General features: G+C 54.5%; 2 protein-coding genes across 2 annotated transcripts; both read right to left on the bottom strand.

The window, feature by feature from the left end:
• Window positions 1–6,408: 6,408 nt before the first annotated feature.
• Window positions 6,409–12,115, bottom strand: LOC128780091 (lymphocyte activation gene 3 protein). The gene is made up of 8 exons (XM_053917786.1): window positions 11,715–12,115; window positions 11,294–11,441; window positions 10,664–10,923; window positions 9,803–10,066; window positions 9,112–9,387; window positions 7,278–7,520; window positions 6,866–6,993; window positions 6,409–6,561 (listed from the first exon to the last, which is right to left on the bottom strand). The coding sequence occupies exons 1-8, from the start codon at window positions 11,770–11,772 to the stop codon at window positions 6,409–6,411; spliced, it is 1,530 nt and encodes a 509-aa protein (XP_053773761.1). The 5' UTR covers window positions 11,773–12,115.
• A 1,427-nt stretch (window positions 12,116–13,542) lies between these two features.
• On the bottom strand, window positions 13,543–18,623 carry LOC128780092 (parathymosin). Its single transcript, XM_053917787.2, has 5 exons — window positions 18,074–18,623; window positions 14,753–14,824; window positions 14,461–14,539; window positions 14,260–14,321; window positions 13,543–14,095 (listed from the first exon to the last, which is right to left on the bottom strand). Exons 1-5 carry the CDS (start codon window positions 18,116–18,118, stop codon window positions 14,045–14,047), a joined length of 309 nt encoding a protein of 102 aa, XP_053773762.1. The 5' UTR covers window positions 18,119–18,623; the 3' UTR covers window positions 13,543–14,044.
• Between the last annotated feature and the right edge of the window lie 223 nt (window positions 18,624–18,846).

Consider the following 18,846-nt stretch of genomic DNA (forward strand, 5'->3'; position numbering starts at 1 on the left):
TCCGGGATATCCTCTGCACAGCAGGCTAAATTTAAATGTGCACATATAATCATGCCATTCCTCTACTACGAAAAAACGAAGTGGCTAGTTCAACTTGCAACTCCAACACTTAATGCAGTGTTTCCACTGGAAACAGCCACCGCGCTTCCTTTGCAGCAGAAGGGCTCCTCTCACTTCGCATTTCACAACAAGCGAGCAGTGCCATATCTCATTCCATAACAATGTAGTCAAGGGTTGAATTTTAACAAAATTAATATTTACTGCTTCATCAAGGGCATTCTTAAGTGAAACTGGCATTAATTTCTTCATTTTTTACTGCAAGTGGCTGGTGGTGGAGAATACAACGTCTGTAGTATGATTTGGCTCCACTGCTGAGATTTGTGCTAAGGCAGCAAGTCCTCTATCCCAGACTGCTTTTGCAACATCATTGCAATCTCAACATGCATATTTTATTTTTATGAAAATAAGGGGACCTCGCAAACCCCCTGTTAGGGACTCAGGGACCCCTGGGGGCCACATTTTGTGAACCACTAATCTAGGAATTTTTTTATTCATTCTTCAGATCTTAACTCTCTGTCCAGGTCTCCACTGTCCCCAAAGTCTGTTTTCTTTTCTTCCTTAGTAAGCCCTCGATCTTAGAGGAGCTCTGGCTGCCCAGACTTGTTATACTTCCCAGCCTCCTTTGCAGCTGGATGTGGCTAAATGACTATTTTAGTTAATGAATATAAGTGAAAATGTTAGGTTCACCACTTAAGGAGCATCCTTAAAAGGAGGGTATATGTCCTTCAAGGGGGAAGTGTGCCCTTCCTCAGGCCTTCATCCCCTTACTGCAGCTGGAATGCAACCCCCCTCCCACCTGCTCTCTCGTTCACATTACCTAGCAGGCTCCTATGAGCATTTATTTAAGTTTGTAACCCCTGATCCTCTATTCATTCATGTATTCAACAGTGTTGAGTGTCTACCAGACCCAAGGTACTCTGCTGGGTGCTAGGGATGTTAAATAAGCTAGACATAGTCACTGCTCTAGCCTGTGATGCAGACACTGAACATTTAATAATTTCATTACGATTAAACAAGGGCTACAAAGGGAGAAGTGCAGGGTGTTGGGAGAGCTTATCATAGCGAACTTTATCTCAACCTGGAGACTGAGAAAAGTCCCAGTGGGAAGTGTGTATCAGTAAGCATTGGGCTCTGCTACCAGAAAATTCAACATGATACAGGCTTGCATGAGACTGAAGTTGATTTCTCACCTGGAAGAAGTCTGGAGGCAGGTGCTTTATAGGTGAGGGAGGTGAGGGGGCTCCCCATTGTGCCCCAGAGGCTGGATTTGGGCTCTACCATCCTCCACCCATGACACCCACCCCCACCATAGCCTGAGAAGGCTCCTCAGGTTCCTCAGCTGAAATCAGGGTCCCTTACGGTAAGACCTCCAATGCCTTGTGCCGCTTCTCCCCTGGAAGCACTACTCCAAGTGCAGTGACTATGGAATTACTGACTGTTCAGTGTCTGTCTTACAGACTGGAGTGGTGACCATGTCTGTCTTACTTAGCTCCCAGCAGAGTGCCTTGGGCATGGTAGACCCTTAATACTTGGAAAATCTTTTTTTATATATTGAATTTTATTGATATTTATTGATAGTAAAATTGGCTGTGGTATGTACATCCCACCATAAAACGTACCATTCTGGCCATTTTTAAGTGGATAGTCTATGGCATTAGTACATTCACATAGCTGAGCAACCATCCCCACCATCCCTCTCCAGAACTTTTCACCTTCCCCAGCTGCAACTCTGAACCCATTAAACACTGACTCCCCGTGCCCCTCTCCCCAGTTCCCGACTGTTGAATACTTTTTGAAGGGATGAATGGAGGGGGAGTGGATCAGGTTACAAACTTAAATGCCTACAGGAGTCTGCTACGAAATATAAATGAGAAAATCAGCTTGGCTGTGAACAATAGGGAGGGGTGGGGACTGAGGTAGGGCAGCTGTTAATCACAGAGCTGCAGCTGAGCTGATAGTAGACGTCACACCAGAATATGAACTCACTGTTGTCAGCTCTGCCAAAATTTCGAGAGAAGATGGAAAAACTAGACATTTATGTAATGTCTCCTCATTTTAATGTTGGCAACTAATTTTGTTGTTGTTGTTCTGACACTGGGCAAATCAAACAAAGCATTCCAAGGGCTGGGTATAGCTTAGGGCCCACTGCTTGCACCAGGTAGCCTGTGTGACACCATTTAACTCTTGGGTCTGTGACCTGTGAACATCTATGAAGGTGGGATCCCAAGAGTCAACAGGCTCCAAGAACCTGGCTTTCTCTCTCTGGAATTTCCAAAGAGGAAATGAAAAGAGGAAGAGAGAGCAAGTTTATACTGAACATTTAAAAGAGCTGTGTGCTTTATGTGGCTGTGTATTCTATTTGATCTTCACAACAGTGATAGGGCATAAATATTATCCTCTAGATCATACCGATAAGGATACTGAGGCTCAAAGAGTTTAAGAAAATTGCTCAAGGTCTCAGAGCTAGTAACCATAACTGGTGGAACTGGGATTTGAACTCCTGCCTGGACCCCAATACTTGGATTGCCCCCCTCACCCCACTTCCTCTCCTCTGCGTTAAGGAAGGCTAGGATGGTGACTGAGAGTTGGCTTCTCCCACAGCGGTGCAGGGGTGTAAGGCCTACAGCCCCAGCTGGGGCTTCTGAGGCTTAGCACCACCACTATCCTGCATATGTATAGAGTGATTTTCCACTTTCAAAGCACTTTCACATACACTAGCACAACATTTCATACATTTTTGGTAGGTATTACTATCCTCATTTTGCAGGAGGAGGAACTGAAGTTAAGCTATCTGCTTCATAACAGGGCTGTAAGCATGGAGCACGGGGATTTCCACAAGTCTCCCGTTCCTGGTAGAGAGCTATTTTTGCTGCATGGAGGCTGTCTCCAGATTGGAGGATGGGGAGAAAGTCAAGCGGGAAGGAGAAGAGGGGAAGCAGATGGAAACCAGCCTCAAGGCTGACAAAGTGTTGGAGGCTGGGCTATTGGAGAAGGGGCAGGGCTGTCTGTGGAAGCCTGTGGGAGGGAAGATGGGAGCCCCCAGGTGCAGTCCTGTGGTGGCCTCCTTACCAGAAACATCTGCAGCTGCACTGGCACCCTCTGCAAAGGGGGTTGGGGGCAGGGCTTGGAGATGGGGGTGTGGGGGAGGGGCCGCAGAGCCCATTCTCTGGGAAGTAGACTCTTTTGGAGAGCTGACCTACCTCCACCCCTGCCACGTTCTCCCTAGCTCCACGACCAACTTCTGCAACTCTCAGAAGGTGATTTCTGGGCGTCCCGCACCCCATGGGAGCTATGAACAGGCAAATTTCAGAGCCCAGTTTGAGCTCAGCCAGCTGGCACCTGCAGCCTGTTGGATAAACTGTCAGCCACAGAGTGAAGCAGACAGAACCCATCCCCACCCCAACCTTCAAAGGGCAAACTCCATCTTGGGTGGGCCCAAGCAAGGAAACCTAAGCTCCTAACTTACCTCCTTCGTGGGAGGGATAGCAGCAAGGACCCAGGCCTGAACTCTAACACCTCTGCCTGGTGTGGAGAGGTAGAGCATGGAAATGTCTGGGCCTACCATGCATCATAAGGATAAGAAGACCAAAGTCAGGGGAGGGGGACCACAGGTCTGGATGAGCACAGCATGGCCTCTTGCCTGACACACTTGACTTGGCAAGGCTCTGAACTCATTTGGCCTCCAGAACTTCTGGACAGTGGACGCAGAGGAGGCTGTCGGGTCCCTGCAGGACTGGGGGTAGAGGTACTCAGGGACACCTCTCTCCTCTGGCAGCCTAGGTCTTTCAGGCACTCTTCTCCCTGTGTAGACAAATTGATGCAGGACGACTCCCAGTGATTCCTACCTCCTTCAGTTTATACCCTTCTGTTGTCCCCTCCCACATTGTACTAACATTGGTCTGTGTGACCAGCAGACTAGGGCAGAAAGGAAGATATATTACTTTCCGGATTAGGTTATAAAAAACATGGGCCCTGGCTGGTGTGGCTCAGTGGATTGAGTGCTAGCCTGCGAACCAAAGGGTCACTGGTTCGATTCCCAGTCAGGGCACATGCCTGAGTTGTGGCTCATATCCCTAGTTGGGGGTGTGCGAAAGGCAACCACACATTGACGTTTCTCTCCCTCTCTTTCTCCTTCCCTTCCCCTCTCTCTAAAAAATAAATAAGTAAATCTTTTTAAGAAAGAACATGGTAGCTTTGGTCTTGGCCACTCCCTCCCTCTGGGGGAAGTCAGTTGCTCTGCCAGGAGCAACCCAACAAGAGGCCCATGTGGGGCAGAACTAATGCCTCTGGCCAGCAGCCACCTGAGGATCCTTCTTGGAAGCAGGTCCTTCACTTCCGCCAAGTCTTCAGATGACTCCAGCTCTGACCCACATCTGGGCAGCAACCTCACAAGAGACCCTGCCCCAGAACCACTCGATTCAGCTGCTCCTGGATTCCTGACCATGTGAGAGAGGGTTTATTGTTTTAAATTACTGAGTTTTGGGATGATTTGTTATGTGGTAACAGATAACTGATACCCCCTTCCTTTTTAACAATGACCTAAGATGATCCCTCCTTCACCCCCACCAGCCCCACTGAACTACCTGCCTCCTTGATGCCCCTTCCCCTCCAGGTCCCCAGCCTGGAACACTAGTTCGGCTCCCAGATAAATGTGGAGATGCGGGATAAATTAACCTAGCTCTCTAGAAGGACTAAGAGAACACAAAAAGGGCTGGAGGTTACCTTGCTAGAGCTTTGAGGGGAGAGGGGGAGGAGCTGAGGGTGTCACCCCCTAGGAGAGAGCTCATAGGGAAGGGGGTAAAAGCTAATAAAAGGATCACTGTAAGCACAAGCCCCACACCTTTTCCTCCTTCCGCTCTTTGCTATTCACTTCCTTAGTGGGTGAACAAGGTGGCCCTACACTCTGCCCTGTCCCCTTTCTGCAGGAACATGGGGAAGTCCCTGCTAGACACTGGTGAATCCTCAGTGACTACTTTCATAAGCCCAAAGGGCATAGGATGTTACCTAGTAGAAAGGAAAAGTGCCACCCACAGAAATTTCCAGGAAACCCCTGCCCCACTAAAACATGGGGGTTCCTGCTCCTGCAGACCTGTTCCCACTCTCTTTCAATATATTTTCCCTCCTGTCCAGGGTAAAGTTCCCTGACAGAGCTGTCTGTGGCCAAAGTCCAGAGCCCTGCACACACTGCAGGCAGAGGCCTAGGTCGCTGTGGGGTGCTGTGGGCTGAGGCTGTGTCTGTGCTCTGCTGACAACAATCTGTGTGGCCCCATCCAAGACAGAGAAACAAAGCCGGGGGCAGGCAGGCTGGTGGGTCTTCTATATCATCATTATCCCACTTAATAGGTGAGGAAACTGAGGCTCAGGGAGATGAACTCTGGCCACATCAAAATAGCTGAGGTCGGAGGTCGGAAGCCAGGTCTCCTGATTCCCAAAGCTGCAGCAGCAGCCAGCTGTCTTGCTGGCTGTTCTTGTCCCCACGTGGGGCCTTTGTTCACTGCACTCTCCTTTGTCAGGCTTGGATCATAACCTTGCCAGGTCCAGGGCTATGTGTCCCGAGGCTCTCCTCGAGGGCGTAGACTCACAGGCACGCGGTCACGAGGGTGCTCCACAAAGGCGGTGCCCACGTGCAAGGATATGTGCCCACCAGTCCACCGCACTGCTAATCTCCTTGGGCCTGCGCTTCCCCCCTCCCCTTCCAGTGGTGTGTGACAAACAGTGACCACTGGGTGGCAGTGTGTTCTCATGCCTGGGAACAAACAGGGCACCTAGAGCTAAGGAACATGGAGGTGGGGGCAGAGGCAGATTGGAACTTCAGCCAACAGCACAGACAGGTTGCAAGACTTGATCTCCAGGGGGACTTGACATGATAGGGCTGTTCTGCGAGTGTGCGTGTGTGTACACACACACGCTGCAGCTACAGGGCAAAAGACAGTTGCTGAAGTGAAGCCGAATGTGGGTGGGGTGGGCCAGAGGAATAAAAATATAAAGGAAACCAGGGCAGCCAGCTCCATATGAGTGATATGGGATAAAGGATGGAGGAAAGGGCTGTAGAGGTAATGGGTGAAGGCTTTTTGGACCTTCAGAAAAATGACAACCCAGGAGAGAGAGAGAATAAGAAAGAGACCAAGGAAGAAAGAATCACGGAGAAGCCAGGAACAAAAAGAGGAAGATAAGAAAGACTGGCTGGGGAAAGTAGGTCAAAAGGCTGAGGTGGGAGAAGGGAGCACCCAGAGATTGGGGAGAGACAAGAAGCTTCACTGAACAAGAAGGAGCCAAACTCAGGCTTGCTGCTGATGGGAGTTTATTCGGACTGAATTCCAGAGACCCACTGGCTGCTTCAGCTCCAGGTCAGGGCTGCTGTGGCAGTGGCTCTGGCTCCAGGTCTGGCTCCTGCTCCAGCTCCTGTTCCAGCTCCGGTTCTTGCTCCAGATCCTCTATCTTGCTCTGGGCCCGAGGTGGGTGAATCCCATGCTCTAGAGCAGAGAATCTTCTTGGTCGCCACTGTGGAAAGGCATGGAGGGTGGGAGAAAGAGAAGAATGAAGAGAAAGAGAAGAAGGAGGATAGTGGGTCCATCTATTCTTTCTCAGCCCCTGCCTTCCCCATCTGGTCCCAGGCCTTTTCTCAGCCCCTTCAAGCCTCCCTTGGGTTGTTCAAGCACAAGGGGTGCCTGGAATACAGAGACTTATGAAGAAGGGTTCAGCATCCACTTTAGTCACCTTTCCTGAGGAAGGGGTGCCAGACAGCACTGTAAGGACTGGAGAGAAGGAAAGCCAGAGGCAGGGGGAGGGGAGTCCTTGAACTCACCCGTCTTCTCCACAGGTGAAAACCTAAGGCTCCGGTCACCAAAAGGAGAAGGAGGACACCAAGGGTGAGAAAGAGAGGGAGATGGCCTGTTTTCGGTGCACCTGGGGCTCTCTCAGCGTGCTGGGCACCTAAGGAGAAAGTACAGGATTAAGCATAGGGTCCCAGCAGAAAGGGACACCCTCATGCCACACCCTCATATTTTACAGATGCAGACAACAAGGCTGAGAGTTTAAGGGGCTTGTCCAGGATCATTCAGCCAATTAGTGGCAGAAGTGGGTTGGGACTAGACAAGAGCTGGAGGCCAGGTCCCTCATAGGAAAAAAAGAGCTGGGAGGGGGTGGTGAGGGCGTCTGCAGGTAGGAACAAGATGACTAGCCTGGAGTTGGGGCTGTGGTGTTGTGGGGTCTCAGACCTGGGCCAGACAGCTCCGTGAAGTATATGGTTGTTCCAAGAAGCCTCTTCCCCTGGTACAGGTGACACTGCCAAGGCTGAGAAAGGAGGATGGCCTTCTCTACCTCCAGCCAGGGTCCTGGAGAACTCCTCCAAGACCGTTTGTCCAGGGGGCTCCACACAAAGCGCTCTTGTCCAGATGCCGGAGTCACCTCACAAAGCAGTTTCCTCAGGTTGCCAGGTAACCCAGAGGATTTGGGAGTCACTGAAAACATTAGAGGAAAGAGATCTTTTGAGTCCCCGACCCCCTTACTTGACACCATAGATTCAACTCCCAAGTCTCAATCACAATGCACTCCCCTGGGCTCTGATTGGGTGAGGCTGAGGGGAGGAGATCAGGGTCATGGCCAAATTAATCTTATGAAGACAAAGTTCTGGTGAGATCACTCTGCTGCTCAAAAACTTTCCTGTTGCCTTCAGGGGACTGTTCTAACTCAGACTGGCCTGGAAGGATCATGTAACAAATACTGTTTCAGATTCTTTTACACTACTGTCTACTTAAATGCTCAGAAACCCCCAGTACCTATTAGATGAGTGGCCCCCCAATACACTTTCCACTTTTCCTGTTTCAACAATTTGAATGATATCAGTGCCCCTGCCGTGAGAGGTGCCCCCTGAATGAATGTGCCCTTTTTCTGAATGTTTGGAGAACAGTGAATTGACCTACTGATCTTGAGACAAATCTGAACAGTGAGTGATAAGGTGAGCAGGAGGAGACCAGTGGTCAAGGGCCTTGGGCTGAGCCTGGGGTACAGGAACCTGAGGATTTGGTGACACAGACACCTGAGTATGGACCCTGAGTCTGGCACTTCCCAGCTGTGTGACTCTGGGAAAGTTACTTCTCTATAAAACATCTCCCGCTGAGTTGTCATGCGAGAGCATGGGAAACTGACACACAACAGTGGACCTTCAAGAAGACCTTGGACAGAAAGAATTGGTAGGTTGTGGTGACTGACTAGACTTGGGGAGAGAAGCAGGCTAGGCTTCAGGGGGAGCAGGATGCAAAGAGTTATTGACAGAAGGCTAAGTCAGCAAGAGGATTGGGCGTGAGGAAAAGATGGGGTTCAGAGTGAGACTGAGGTGTGACTATGATAGCTAGGGAGAAATATCCAGGAAGCATGTGGAAATTCAGCACTGGCCCACAGAAAATGTGTTATTTGTTAGCATATTCATTTATTCATTGAACCAATGTACATTATTAAGCAACCAACTATATGATGCTACTATTTAGTGGCCACAGGTGAGTACTACAGACCCAGCCAAGTAACCACCATTGGTGATTGATTGAATCACCAATCAATCAACACATTTTCTGAGTTTTCTTTTAAGGTGTGTTTGTTTTACACTGTCTTGAAAAGCCCATGATCAGTAAATATTTGCTGACCAATGGACTGATTTATTAACTCCTCCCAAATTGAGGCCATTTCCTGCAACTTTAACCAGAGCTCTGGCCCCAAAGTGTGACAAATATTCTAGAAATATATTCTACCCTTTTGGAACCATTTGAACTTTTGCTGCCTCTCTTTCTAACTTCTCAGACCCTCCCCCTGGTTCAGAGCAGGGGATCCCCTTAGACAAGAGTGGAACATTCATCTAGTGACTCAAGAGGGATTTTCAGTTTCAGTTCTTGACATATGGGGGCGAGAAAAAAGGAGGCCGCACGGGGCGGCCTCTGTAAACCATGCCCCTGGCCTGACACCGTGAGGCAGACTCATCCAGTCTTCGCCTGGCCAGACTTCCCTCCCTGCCCCAGCTCCCCTGGGTTGGGAGCTACTCCTTTCCCTCACAGGACTGACCTGTGATGACCGCCAAAGTGACAGTGGTACTGTGCTGCTGCCCCTGCAGATGGACGCGGCAGGTGTAGGTCCCAGCCTGGGCCTGGCTCACAGCCTCTAGTTGAAGGGTAAAGTTGCCATTGTCTCCAGCCACCAGCAGGTCAGGGCCTCCACCGGGAGGGGTCCACGTGGCAGTAAGGGGAGACGGGGTCCTAATGCCAGGAGGCAGTTGGCAGGGCAGCTCCACCCTGGAACCTGCTCCTGCATATACTGTCAGGGGGACTGGCGGCTCCGGACCTGGAGAGAAAAGGGGCCCCAGAGTTAAAGCAGGGAGGGGGAGGTGGCAGAGGGGAAGAGCACTGGGTTGTCATGGAGGGGAGACAGAGAGCGAAGGAGGTGGTCCTGCCCGGAAGAGGGCTAAGGAGCAGAATAAGATGTATGAACTGAAGAGACTCAGAAACCCAGGATGTGGGCTGGGCCAGCTGGGGACTGAAGGCTGGCAGTTGAGGTTGGATGGCCGAAGGAAAGTCTACAAGAGAAGGCGGCTGAAAGGTGGCAACAGGAGGAAGATAGAAACCAGACAGTGAGGTCCAGAGCAATCACATGAGGTGTTAGCTGCATAAACCCTGCTTTGGGGATCTGTAAGTTGGGGGGAGGTGACAGGGGGGCAGGAAGGCATTGTGGTGGAGCGTGAAGGCAGACGAGAAATTACCTAGAACAGTGAGGTTGTATATGCTGGAGACATTGAATCCATCTTTGTAGGTGAGGATGCAGCCCCAGGGCCCAGAATCCAAGGGGCTGACTTGGGGCAGGAAGAGGAAGCTTCCAACCAAGTGGTGATGGGGGGACTCCTGAATAGGGACTCTGCCAGGGCCCCGGAACCAGTGCACGGAGGCTGGGAGGTCAGGGCGGCTGAAGGAGCAGTTCAAAACGACCCAGTCGGAGGTCCTGAGAGACCCTGGGGGACTGGCAGTCACTGCCCAAGGATGAAGAAGGGTCGTTAGCCCTACCGCATTTCCCCTCGCAGCAGACCAGCGAAGCTGGAAGCTATCTTTTCCTCCACCCCACTCCCTCCAGCTCAGTGCTTGGCACCTGGAAATGCTTAAAATGGATGCCCAGAGTCTCCTGCCTATTTCCCCTGCCTCCAAGTTTGCTCGGCTTGATCTACCCTTCCCTTTCCACCAGGCCTCGCCTGAGGATCCTCACTAGCCCACCTCCTGAGCCACAGATGTCTGAAATGAATCACTCTAGCCCCGCACCCTCCCTCGCCCCCCAAGGGGTGCCTCTCCTCCTCCACCCTGGCACTCCCACTGTGGGTGGGGCAAGAGGAGCTCAAGGGTGATACAATCTCTTCAAAGGCACCCCCCACACACATAAGTGCTTTCTCTGGGGGCACCTTCTACTTAGCAATCCGATTCCCCACCCCCTTCCGCTACCCTTCTGGGGGCTCGCTGTCAGGGCTTAGGGCGCATCCTTAGAAGCACAGCCTCGGCCCAGCGCTTCCTGCCTCCGGATGGCGTGGAACTGGGCGCCCTCCTCCCGGACTGGCGCCCCTCGCCCCGCCCCCACCTACCCCAGGCCTGGCCCACGCGCAGACGGAGGCGGCAGGTGAGGGATCGGTTCTTGAGGTACACGGCGGCGCTGTACTCGCCGGCGTCAGCGCGTCGGGCCGGGCGCAGCCAGAGCGAGAAGTCCCCGCGCTGGAGGCCGCGCTCTTCCAGCTTCATGCGGGACTGCAGGGGCGGCCGCCCGCTGCGCAGCCCCCCAGGAGCCAGCCTCAGCACAGTATAGGGGGTGGGCGCCACGGGGCGCGAGCCCCTGGTTGGGGGCCGGCTGCGCGTGGGAGAGAGAGATGGAGACATTAAAGGGGAAAGCAGTCTCGGGGGAGATGCGGTCCTGCCACACTTTAAGCATATGGAAGCCCACCCGGAGGGAAGATCTCTTGACTGCTAACTGTCCTGGTCCCCCTGGCCTTGGGCCAGCACCATCCCCTGCTAGCAACTCATGGGATGCAAGGATGTGGGGAGTAGTTTTCAGAGGAAGGACCTAGGGTGCATAGTGGCAGGGGAGGCAGGCCACTGGCTTTAGAGGGACTGACAGCTCAGGGGAGGGCACCAGGGTCTGCTTTGGGCCTTGGGTTATGAGTCTGGATGCCATTGCTGCTGGATTTGGGAGTTCTGTTGCCCAAGTTTGGGGTGCATACCTGTCTGGTAGATGCTGCCAAGTGACCCCTCCTGTTCGAAGAAGGCTGGGATCCTGGAGGGGGATTGTGGGGCTGCAGGGAAGCTGGGCAGGAGCCCCCTCCTGGGCCCACACCTCCGGGACCTCTGCCCCAGGTCCTGGTGCCTCCACTGGGGAGGAAAAGAGAGGCCAAGGGGAGGAGCCATGAGCCAACTGACTTAGGAGTAGAGAAGGAGCCTGAGGAAGACCAGGGGTTTTGCCCCTTCCCTGCCAAGGGGGAGCCTGAAGAGAAGCTTTGGGGCTGAAGGACTGCCCCAAGCAAGGCATGAGAAGAATCCACCCAAACTAAGAATCTTGGCTTTTGTGCAGTCATCCAGACATCCCTGCTGACCCCTCCTGTGTGTCTGGAGGTCGGCCCTCCCAGAGGGTCATCCCCACCTTACCTGGAGCCACCCACAGCAGTGGCAGAAGCAGCAAGACCTGGAACTGGGCCTCCCCCATCTCCCCCTGGGCCCTGGCCACAATGAGCCCTTCAAAGGGAAGAGGTCAGAAAGTGAGGAAAGACAGCCTGATAAAAGAGAGGTTCTGCTACGTGGAAGATGGAGGAAGAGAACCTGGAGAAAGAGGGACACAGACAGAGGCCTGGAGAGAGAGGGGAGGAGCCAATGACCTGAGGCTGGAATCCAGAGGAAAGCTAGACAGATCAGGGCGGGTAGGGTTGAGGTTGGGGGGGGTCCCAGGGAATGGGGCAGGGCAGTGGCAGAGAGCTGAGCGGAGGCAAGGTGGATGTCTTGAGCTGGGAGACCGGTCTGCTGCTCCCAGGGCCCTTGCCCCTGTCCTTCTGCCTTCCCTCCACCTTGCCCACTTCCCCTCTGCGTTGCCCGCCCCCCCCCACCCCAGGGCTTACGGTTTCGCTTCGCAGTGGAAAGTCTGAGGGGGCTGATTCCCAGCAGCATTACCCTCCACCTCTGTGGTGGCGCTCCCCTTGTTTATTTCCTCAAGTCTTGGGTGTCCCCACCACCCCCTCCATGCCCTCCCCCACCCTCTTGACTGTTCCCTTTCCCAGGACCTTCTGCCCTTGTCTCCAGACCATTTCTGCCTGAAACGACCAGCTTGCTCACCTGTAAGCTGCCTCCTGTCAGTCCCAACATTCACTTTTTTCCTGGCCAGCCCTCTCTCTGATACTCATCCCCTTCCTCATTTCTTTAACCTCCCAGAACTTCATTGCTCCTGTAGACCTGCCTTCCCCACCCATCCAATGATTCCGGGGAACAAGGTTAACAGGAAGCTGTACTGGACCCAAAGGATGGTAGGTCTGGGGAAGAGCACCGCAAGCCCAGGGAGAAGGATAGCTACGTGGTATTGAGCCTTCAGTATGTGCTTGGCACTATATTGGACACTTTACATACAGCCACTCATGAAATCTAATGTTATGCCATTGTACAGATGAGGAAACTGAGGTTTAAATATTTGCCAAGGCGTTATGGACTGCGAAGACAAAAACTGTGTCGTCCTGACCCTGGGTGAATTATGGGTTTCTTTTGACAAGCATGGTGGTGCTGAGTCACACACACCCTGGCCCAGCTCAGACCCCTATTTATTCAGCATCTGCTCCCAACCCAGAGGTTCTGCGTTGGCAAGGGTGGTACACAGAAATGCTGAAACCCTGCAAGATCAAACTCTAGAAAAACTGAGGCAGAAGTGCTAGGGAAGGAAGCCTGAGGCTTTCAGAGGGAAACTTGCTCCTCACCCCACCCAGCCTAAGGAGCCAGCCCAACAGGGAGTGGTGGAGGGTGGGTGTCAAGAACTTGCAGCCAGCCCTGGTAATACAAGGGGCCCTGGAGTTCTCCACTTAACCTGGTGATCACTTCCTCAGTGCCAGGCAGAGGGACAATTCTGATGCCAGGTAACCCTCACTCCAGGACCCAGGCCTCCCAGCCCTCTCCCACTGCAGGGGTGGGACTTCCTGTTTCTTTGCCTGGTTCAGCACAACAGGGCTGGTAGCTTTCCACTGGGCTCAGCAGTGTCTAGACCTGGTGTGGGCTAGCAGGGAAGTATGTGTGTGTCGCTTGGGAGGAGCATCCCCAAGAATCCAAGACGAGGACAACAGTCAGCTCTCAAAGCAGCTGCGCTCCATGCCCGCCCCTGGCAGCTGGCCTTGTCTTCTCGAGTGGTGGATGTTGGACAGTCCTTTTTTATAGAAGGTAAGGGTCCTGACAGAATGTGACATAGCCACCCTCCTCCCTCTGCCCTGGGAAAGCAGGAGACAGGTTAAAAACAGAAGCGCGACCATTTCTTTATTAAATTATACAAAAAGGGGGGTGGAGGGGGGCAGCTGTGGGGCTTGGTCCCAACCCTGGCCCCACCCCGGCCTGGCGCTGTCTGAAAGGAGGGGATCTGAGGGAGACCCAGGGATCAGGCAGGGTAGGGATGGACAGGACAGGCTAGGATGCAGCAGTTAGGAAGGAGAGGCTAATGGAGGAGGCGTGGGAGTGGCGGGGAGGGGGGGAGAAAGGACGAGAAGAGAGAAAGGGGCAACTGGGGACCAGCTGGGGAGCTCAGATGGAACAGGTCAGGACATGGCGGACGGCAGAGTGGAGATGGTGGGGCAGTGTCTGGAGAGGTGGACATGAGAAGGCTGGGAGAAAGAGGGTGGCAGCTCTGATGCAGGGCCCAGAGCAAGGAGCCAGGTGAAGAGTGGCTGCACTCATCTGTTCCTGCCCCCGTCTCCAGGCCCTGGGGGGCCTCCCACCCCAGCCCATTGGTAGGGAGCTCATGCTGATGCCCCATTTTCTGTCTTCTGCCGCTTGGGATCAGCTTCATCCTGTGGGGAGGAAGAGAGATATTATATGGGAGAGGGACCGCCCCCTGTCCCTGCCCTGTTCCAGCACCCACCCATGTACCACAGGAATCTGGGTCCAAATCCAAAGGGCGCCCAGCCCCTGCTGCATCCCTGACAGCCCCTCAGGCCCCACAACCAGCCCAAACCTCCTCTTCAGCAGCTCTCTTCAGCGCGGGCCCTTCGTCGTCATCATCTTCTTCTTCCTCATCTGAGGAGCCAGAAACGGGTCATTGGGGAAGAGCAGGAAGCTCCATCAGACCCCCTGTGGTCGCCCTCAGCCCTGTTTCAGGTCTTCAAACCCACCCTGACTCTGTTCCTTGGAGCCCAGCCTCCCTGCCCCTCCCCACCTTCTTCTTCCCCTTCATCTTCCTCTTCTCCGTCCTCAGCAGTTTCTTCTTCTTCTTCCTCAGCTCCATTCTCCTCTTCCTTTGGGGACCAGAGAAGGGAGCAGGGTCAGGCTGGCTGTTTGCCTCCACCCACCAGCACCACCAATGTCAAGGGGCACTGGGAGGACCCGAAAGGTGAGGCGAGGAGGATGGGAGAAGTCAGAGGAAAGACAGGACCCAGCCTCCCAGGAAGATAACTGGAGAGGGATGGTGGGCAGATGTGGTCACAACCCCCAACCCTGACCCTCAGCACCTCCACCACTTCTTTCTTTCGTTCTTTCCGGCTGGCCTTCTCCTCCACCTTCTCTTTCTTCTCCTTCAGGTCCTGCAAGAGAGAAAGAGGTCACCTTTCTCTTACCACAAATGATTTGCAGCCCTGAAGTCCCTCTAGCCTGGTTCTCCCTCTGTAGTGAGCTTCGAAGAGTGCAAAGTGGAGAAGGCAGCCTCAGCAGCCTGGGGTCATAACAGAGGCTCCAGGGTCTTTTTAAAATTATTATTATTATTAAATTTATTGATTTTAGGGGTGGGGAGAGAGACAGAAACATCTATTTGTTGTTCCACTTACTTTTGCATTCATTGGTTGCTTCTTGTATGTGCCCTGACAGATCGAACCCTGTAACCTTGGCATATGGGGACATCACCCTAACCAACTGCACTACCAGGCCAGGGCCAGTACCAGGGTCCTTAAGGCCACAAAGGGGCTGAGACCAGACAACTTCTTCCCCAAGACTCAGGGAAGATGATAAGTGAGAGGAAAGGGAATTAAGTGGCCGAAGTAACTGCTCACCATCCCCATCAAGTTCTTCCAAACTTTACTGGCTGAAGAGTGCAGCTCAGCAATGCAATTCCCCTCCATCTGCTCAGAGCCCTGATGCCCCACCCCCTCCTGCTGCAAGCCCAGCTCTGCCTTTTGTCTACCTCTGGGGCCTTTCCTGGTACTCTCTCCTGGGCACCCCTCCCAGCTACCAAAGCCTCTGATTCTCTCAGTCTGTGGGTATGTCCCCAGAGTCCCCAGGCTCCTACTTGGGCAAACACCACAGGGGTAGGGAGAGCACCCTAGCCTGGTTCCTGGCACCCTTTTTTCCCCACTCCCCCCTCCAAAAGGAAGTTCAAGTAGTTTCCTCTTCCCTAATGCCTGTGGAATGTTCACGGTGTGGTGGAAAGGTAGAAATAACCACTTCCAGGGGATATAGGTCAAGTAAGATAAAAGAAACATGGAAGAGAGTATGGGACATGGGAGATGAAAAGAGGCAAATCCTGTGTCTGGGGTGGGACAGGAATACAGATGGGGAAAATATCTGTCTCTAGGACCCTCCCTTGGCACTGCCCCTTCTTCATCCCAAAATCTCAGCAGGCACATCCTAATATCCTTTGCTTTTTTTTTTTAATCCTCACCCAAGGACATTTTTTTCATTGCTTTTTAGAGAGAGAGGAAGGGAGAGGGAGACAGACAGAAACATCGACGTGAAAGAGGAACATCAATTGGCTGCCTTCTCACAAGCACCCAACTGGGGATCAATCCCGCGGCCTTTCAGTCCACCTCCACCGGATAGTGCTCTAACCAACGGAGCCACACCAGACAGGGCCTAATGTCCTTTTCTGATGTGGCAGAGGAAAGTGCTGGACAGTCCCCCCTCTATAGACATACCGGCACTTCCAGTTTTGATTCCAGGCCTCTTCCCACCCCACCCTTGTCAACCATTGAACGACTGTCTCCCTAGGATCTGATCTGGTGTTGGGGTGCAACTCCGTGTTATCTGATTCCGTGTGGATGGAAGTTTTCTATGTGAGTAGATCACCCTGGGAGGGTATGTCCTTTCTGGAACAGGGCTGGGGATAGGAGAGAGGGCTGGTGCCAATGCTTGGCCTAGAGGGACGCTCAAATCCCTTCTCCCTTTCAGGGGAGCATAGAATGCTCTCACTCCAGCTAGGTTTCTTCGTGTCACTTGGCTGCCCTCATTTCTTTGCCACATGGTAGGTATGACATTTCCAATACCTGGTAGATTTTCCCCTCCATGCTGGGCCTGGAGAGGCTGGGACTTGCCAGCTTCTCTCTGGGCCCCAGCACCAGGTCTGTGTGTCCCTGGCCTGAGATTCCCATCTGGGCTGATGGGGGGAGGGAGAGAGTATGAAAAGGAGGGCGGGGGACTACCAGAGACCGAAGTCCAAGGGGCTGGGCCCTCTCCTCCCTGCCCTGTCCTCCTGGTCACTGTCCTTCCATGATCCCTTTTCCAGGAGGGTATGTGACCCAGGTCTTGTGCTGAGCAGCAATCTGGCCTCATTTACTCAACACAGGCGCACACACTGACACAGGCTGACACCAGTTCACACACAGCTACAGAGGCGCGCCCATGCGACCCGAGGACACATGGCCTGGTGTTTGGGTATTCTGACACACTCTGGACACAGACAGCACAAGAGCACAGCGGGGCCACGCAGCACTCACAAAGCAGCAACATGGCTCCAGAACACCTATGTCTCCACATGCACACATGTAACTGCCACAGGCAGTCCCACACACTTGCTGAATTTCAGACATACAAAGACACCTACTCAACAAAGTCACATGCCACCACACAGCCCACCCGAAGGCCACACAGCACACCTTGTCAGATCTCCAGAGCCCCTCTCTTTCCACTGTCTTTAACCCCACGGGTTCCCTCTTATCACTTCACAGGCTACCAAGAAGCCTCTGTGACCTCCTCAGCAATCCCCCTACCCCCAAGATCGGGCTCCCAGCCCCCAAGCCCTGGCCGAATTAATTTCCCAAGGCGACACTCAGCAGGTTCCCTAGAGAAATTAAAGGCTGGAAGAAAGGCAAGGGCAAACGGATGGGCCACAAATGGTAGCTGACGAGAGCAGGAACGGCTCCATGCAAGGCCATGCAATGCTGAGCTGAGGCCTTTTCGAAGGCTATTCCGGCCTTGCTTCTGATTTTTAGGGACTCAAGATTCTTTAAGTGTCGGGGGAGAGGCTGAAGGGGCGCTGAGAGAAAAGCCCGCTGAAGGCCATGGGGGAAGGGATGGATATTGATGTAAAGAAAGGAGGGAATGAGAAAATAGAGGCAGTAGCTGTCCAAGGAGAGCAGCAAAAGGCTGTCGGCCTCGAGGGGAGGGGCCGAGAGGAGCAGCCTCCCGGGAGAGTACTGTTTACACCGGAGGGTCTCACTCAGCCGAGGAAAGATGAGGTCAGACTGGAAGGAGTGACGGAGAAACGGGACGCGGGCAGAAGGGCGCGAGGGAGGGGGCAGGTAAAGTGAGCCGCGAAGAGCTCCGACGGGAAACTGGCCTGGACGAAGGCGCGCGGGCCTGGCCGGGAGAGGGGTGGGGACGGCGGCCGGGCCCGATCCGGGCCGGGAGCGGCGCTCGGGAAGCTAGAGGGCGCTGGCGGGCGGCGCGCCGAGCTGGGTAGGCAGCGCCAGGCTGGGGAGCGGGGTGGGGGGGGAGGGCGGATGAGGGTCGGCCGGGATCCTGCGCCAGGGCAGCGTGGGGCCGTCGGGGGCGGCCTGGGGCACACGACCGTGGGGAGCCCGCGGGTCGCGCGGGGCCCAGGCCGCGGCCGTCCCTGCCCGTACCTTGGCGCTCAACTCGGCCGCTGCCTCCACGCTCTTCTCCGACATGGTGCCGGGGCCGGGGCCGGGGCTGGCGGGGAGCCGGGGTCCCGGGGCCGGGACGGAGGGGCCCTGGACGGCGGAAGGTGGCCGCGGCCGGAACCTGGCGCGGTGGCGGCGGCGGCGGCGACAGCGGCAGTGGCGGCCGCTCAGCAAGCTGGGTCTCTGGAAGAGGCGGCAGAGGCGCGCGGGGTGGGGCGGAGGTGGGTCTGGAGTGGAGACCCGCAGGGCTGCGGCCGTCCACAGAGCGGGCGGAAGGGCGGTGCGGGCGGTGGCCGGCACGCTCCGGCCGCGGTCGCTAGGTCCTCAGCTCGCCGCCCCCTCACCCGCAGAGCTGCCGCCGACCAGCCGCTGCCGCCCCCGGCCAGAGAAACCGCTTATAAAGGCGGCGCTGCCCGACGGGAGGGGCTTCCCAGGGGTGGGGCAGGCGGGAGCGGGGAGGAGAGGAGAAGGGAGGAGGATGAAAGCGGAGGTTGGAGAGGTGGGGATAGGAGGATGAAAGCGAGGGGAGGGAGAGCGCGAGAGGCGGGAGGACTAGACCGGGAGGGGGAGATGGAGAGGCTGACGGTCGCGGAGAAAGGAGTGGGGCGCGGAGGTGGGAAGGGGTGGGGTTCCTGCGGGGAGGGACCTCTCCGAATTCCGACCTACTGCCTATGAATGCGGAGTCTGTCTTTTGGGAGCGAGCTGGAGGGATGACCAGAAACCTGCCGACCCCCCTCCCCACCCAAAGCCCTGAG

This window comes from Desmodus rotundus, unplaced genomic scaffold (genome assembly GCF_022682495.2).
Source record: "Desmodus rotundus isolate HL8 unplaced genomic scaffold, HLdesRot8A.1 manual_scaffold_280, whole genome shotgun sequence".
NCBI classification, from domain to species: Eukaryota; Metazoa; Chordata; class Mammalia; order Chiroptera; family Phyllostomidae; genus Desmodus; species Desmodus rotundus.

Bases quoted from the DNA above. Each gene is read 5' to 3' on its own strand.
- LOC128780091 (XM_053917786.1), bottom strand. From the start codon at position 11,772: ATGGGGGAGGCCCAGTTCCAGGTCTTGCTGCTTCTGCCACTGCTGTGG. The intron at 6,994-7,277 runs GTCTGAGACCCC...CTTTCTCCTTAG, and splicing joins CACGGAGCTGTCTGGCCCAG to GTGCCCAGCACGCTGAGAGA. The intron at 6,562-6,865 runs GTGAGTTCAAGG...GCCTTTCCACAG, and splicing joins TTCACCTGTGGAGAAGACGG to TGGCGACCAAGAAGATTCTC.
- LOC128780092 (XM_053917787.2), bottom strand. From the start codon at position 18,118: ATGTCGGAGAAGAGCGTGGAGGCAGCGGCCGAGTTGAGCGCCAAG. The intron at 14,540-14,752 runs GTGCTGAGGGTC...TGGTCCCCAAAG, and splicing joins GAAAGAAAGAAGTGGTGGAG to GAAGAGGAGAATGGAGCTGA. The intron at 14,322-14,460 runs GTGGGGAGGGGC...CTGGCTCCTCAG, and splicing joins AGATGAAGGGGAAGAAGAAG to ATGAGGAAGAAGAAGATGAT.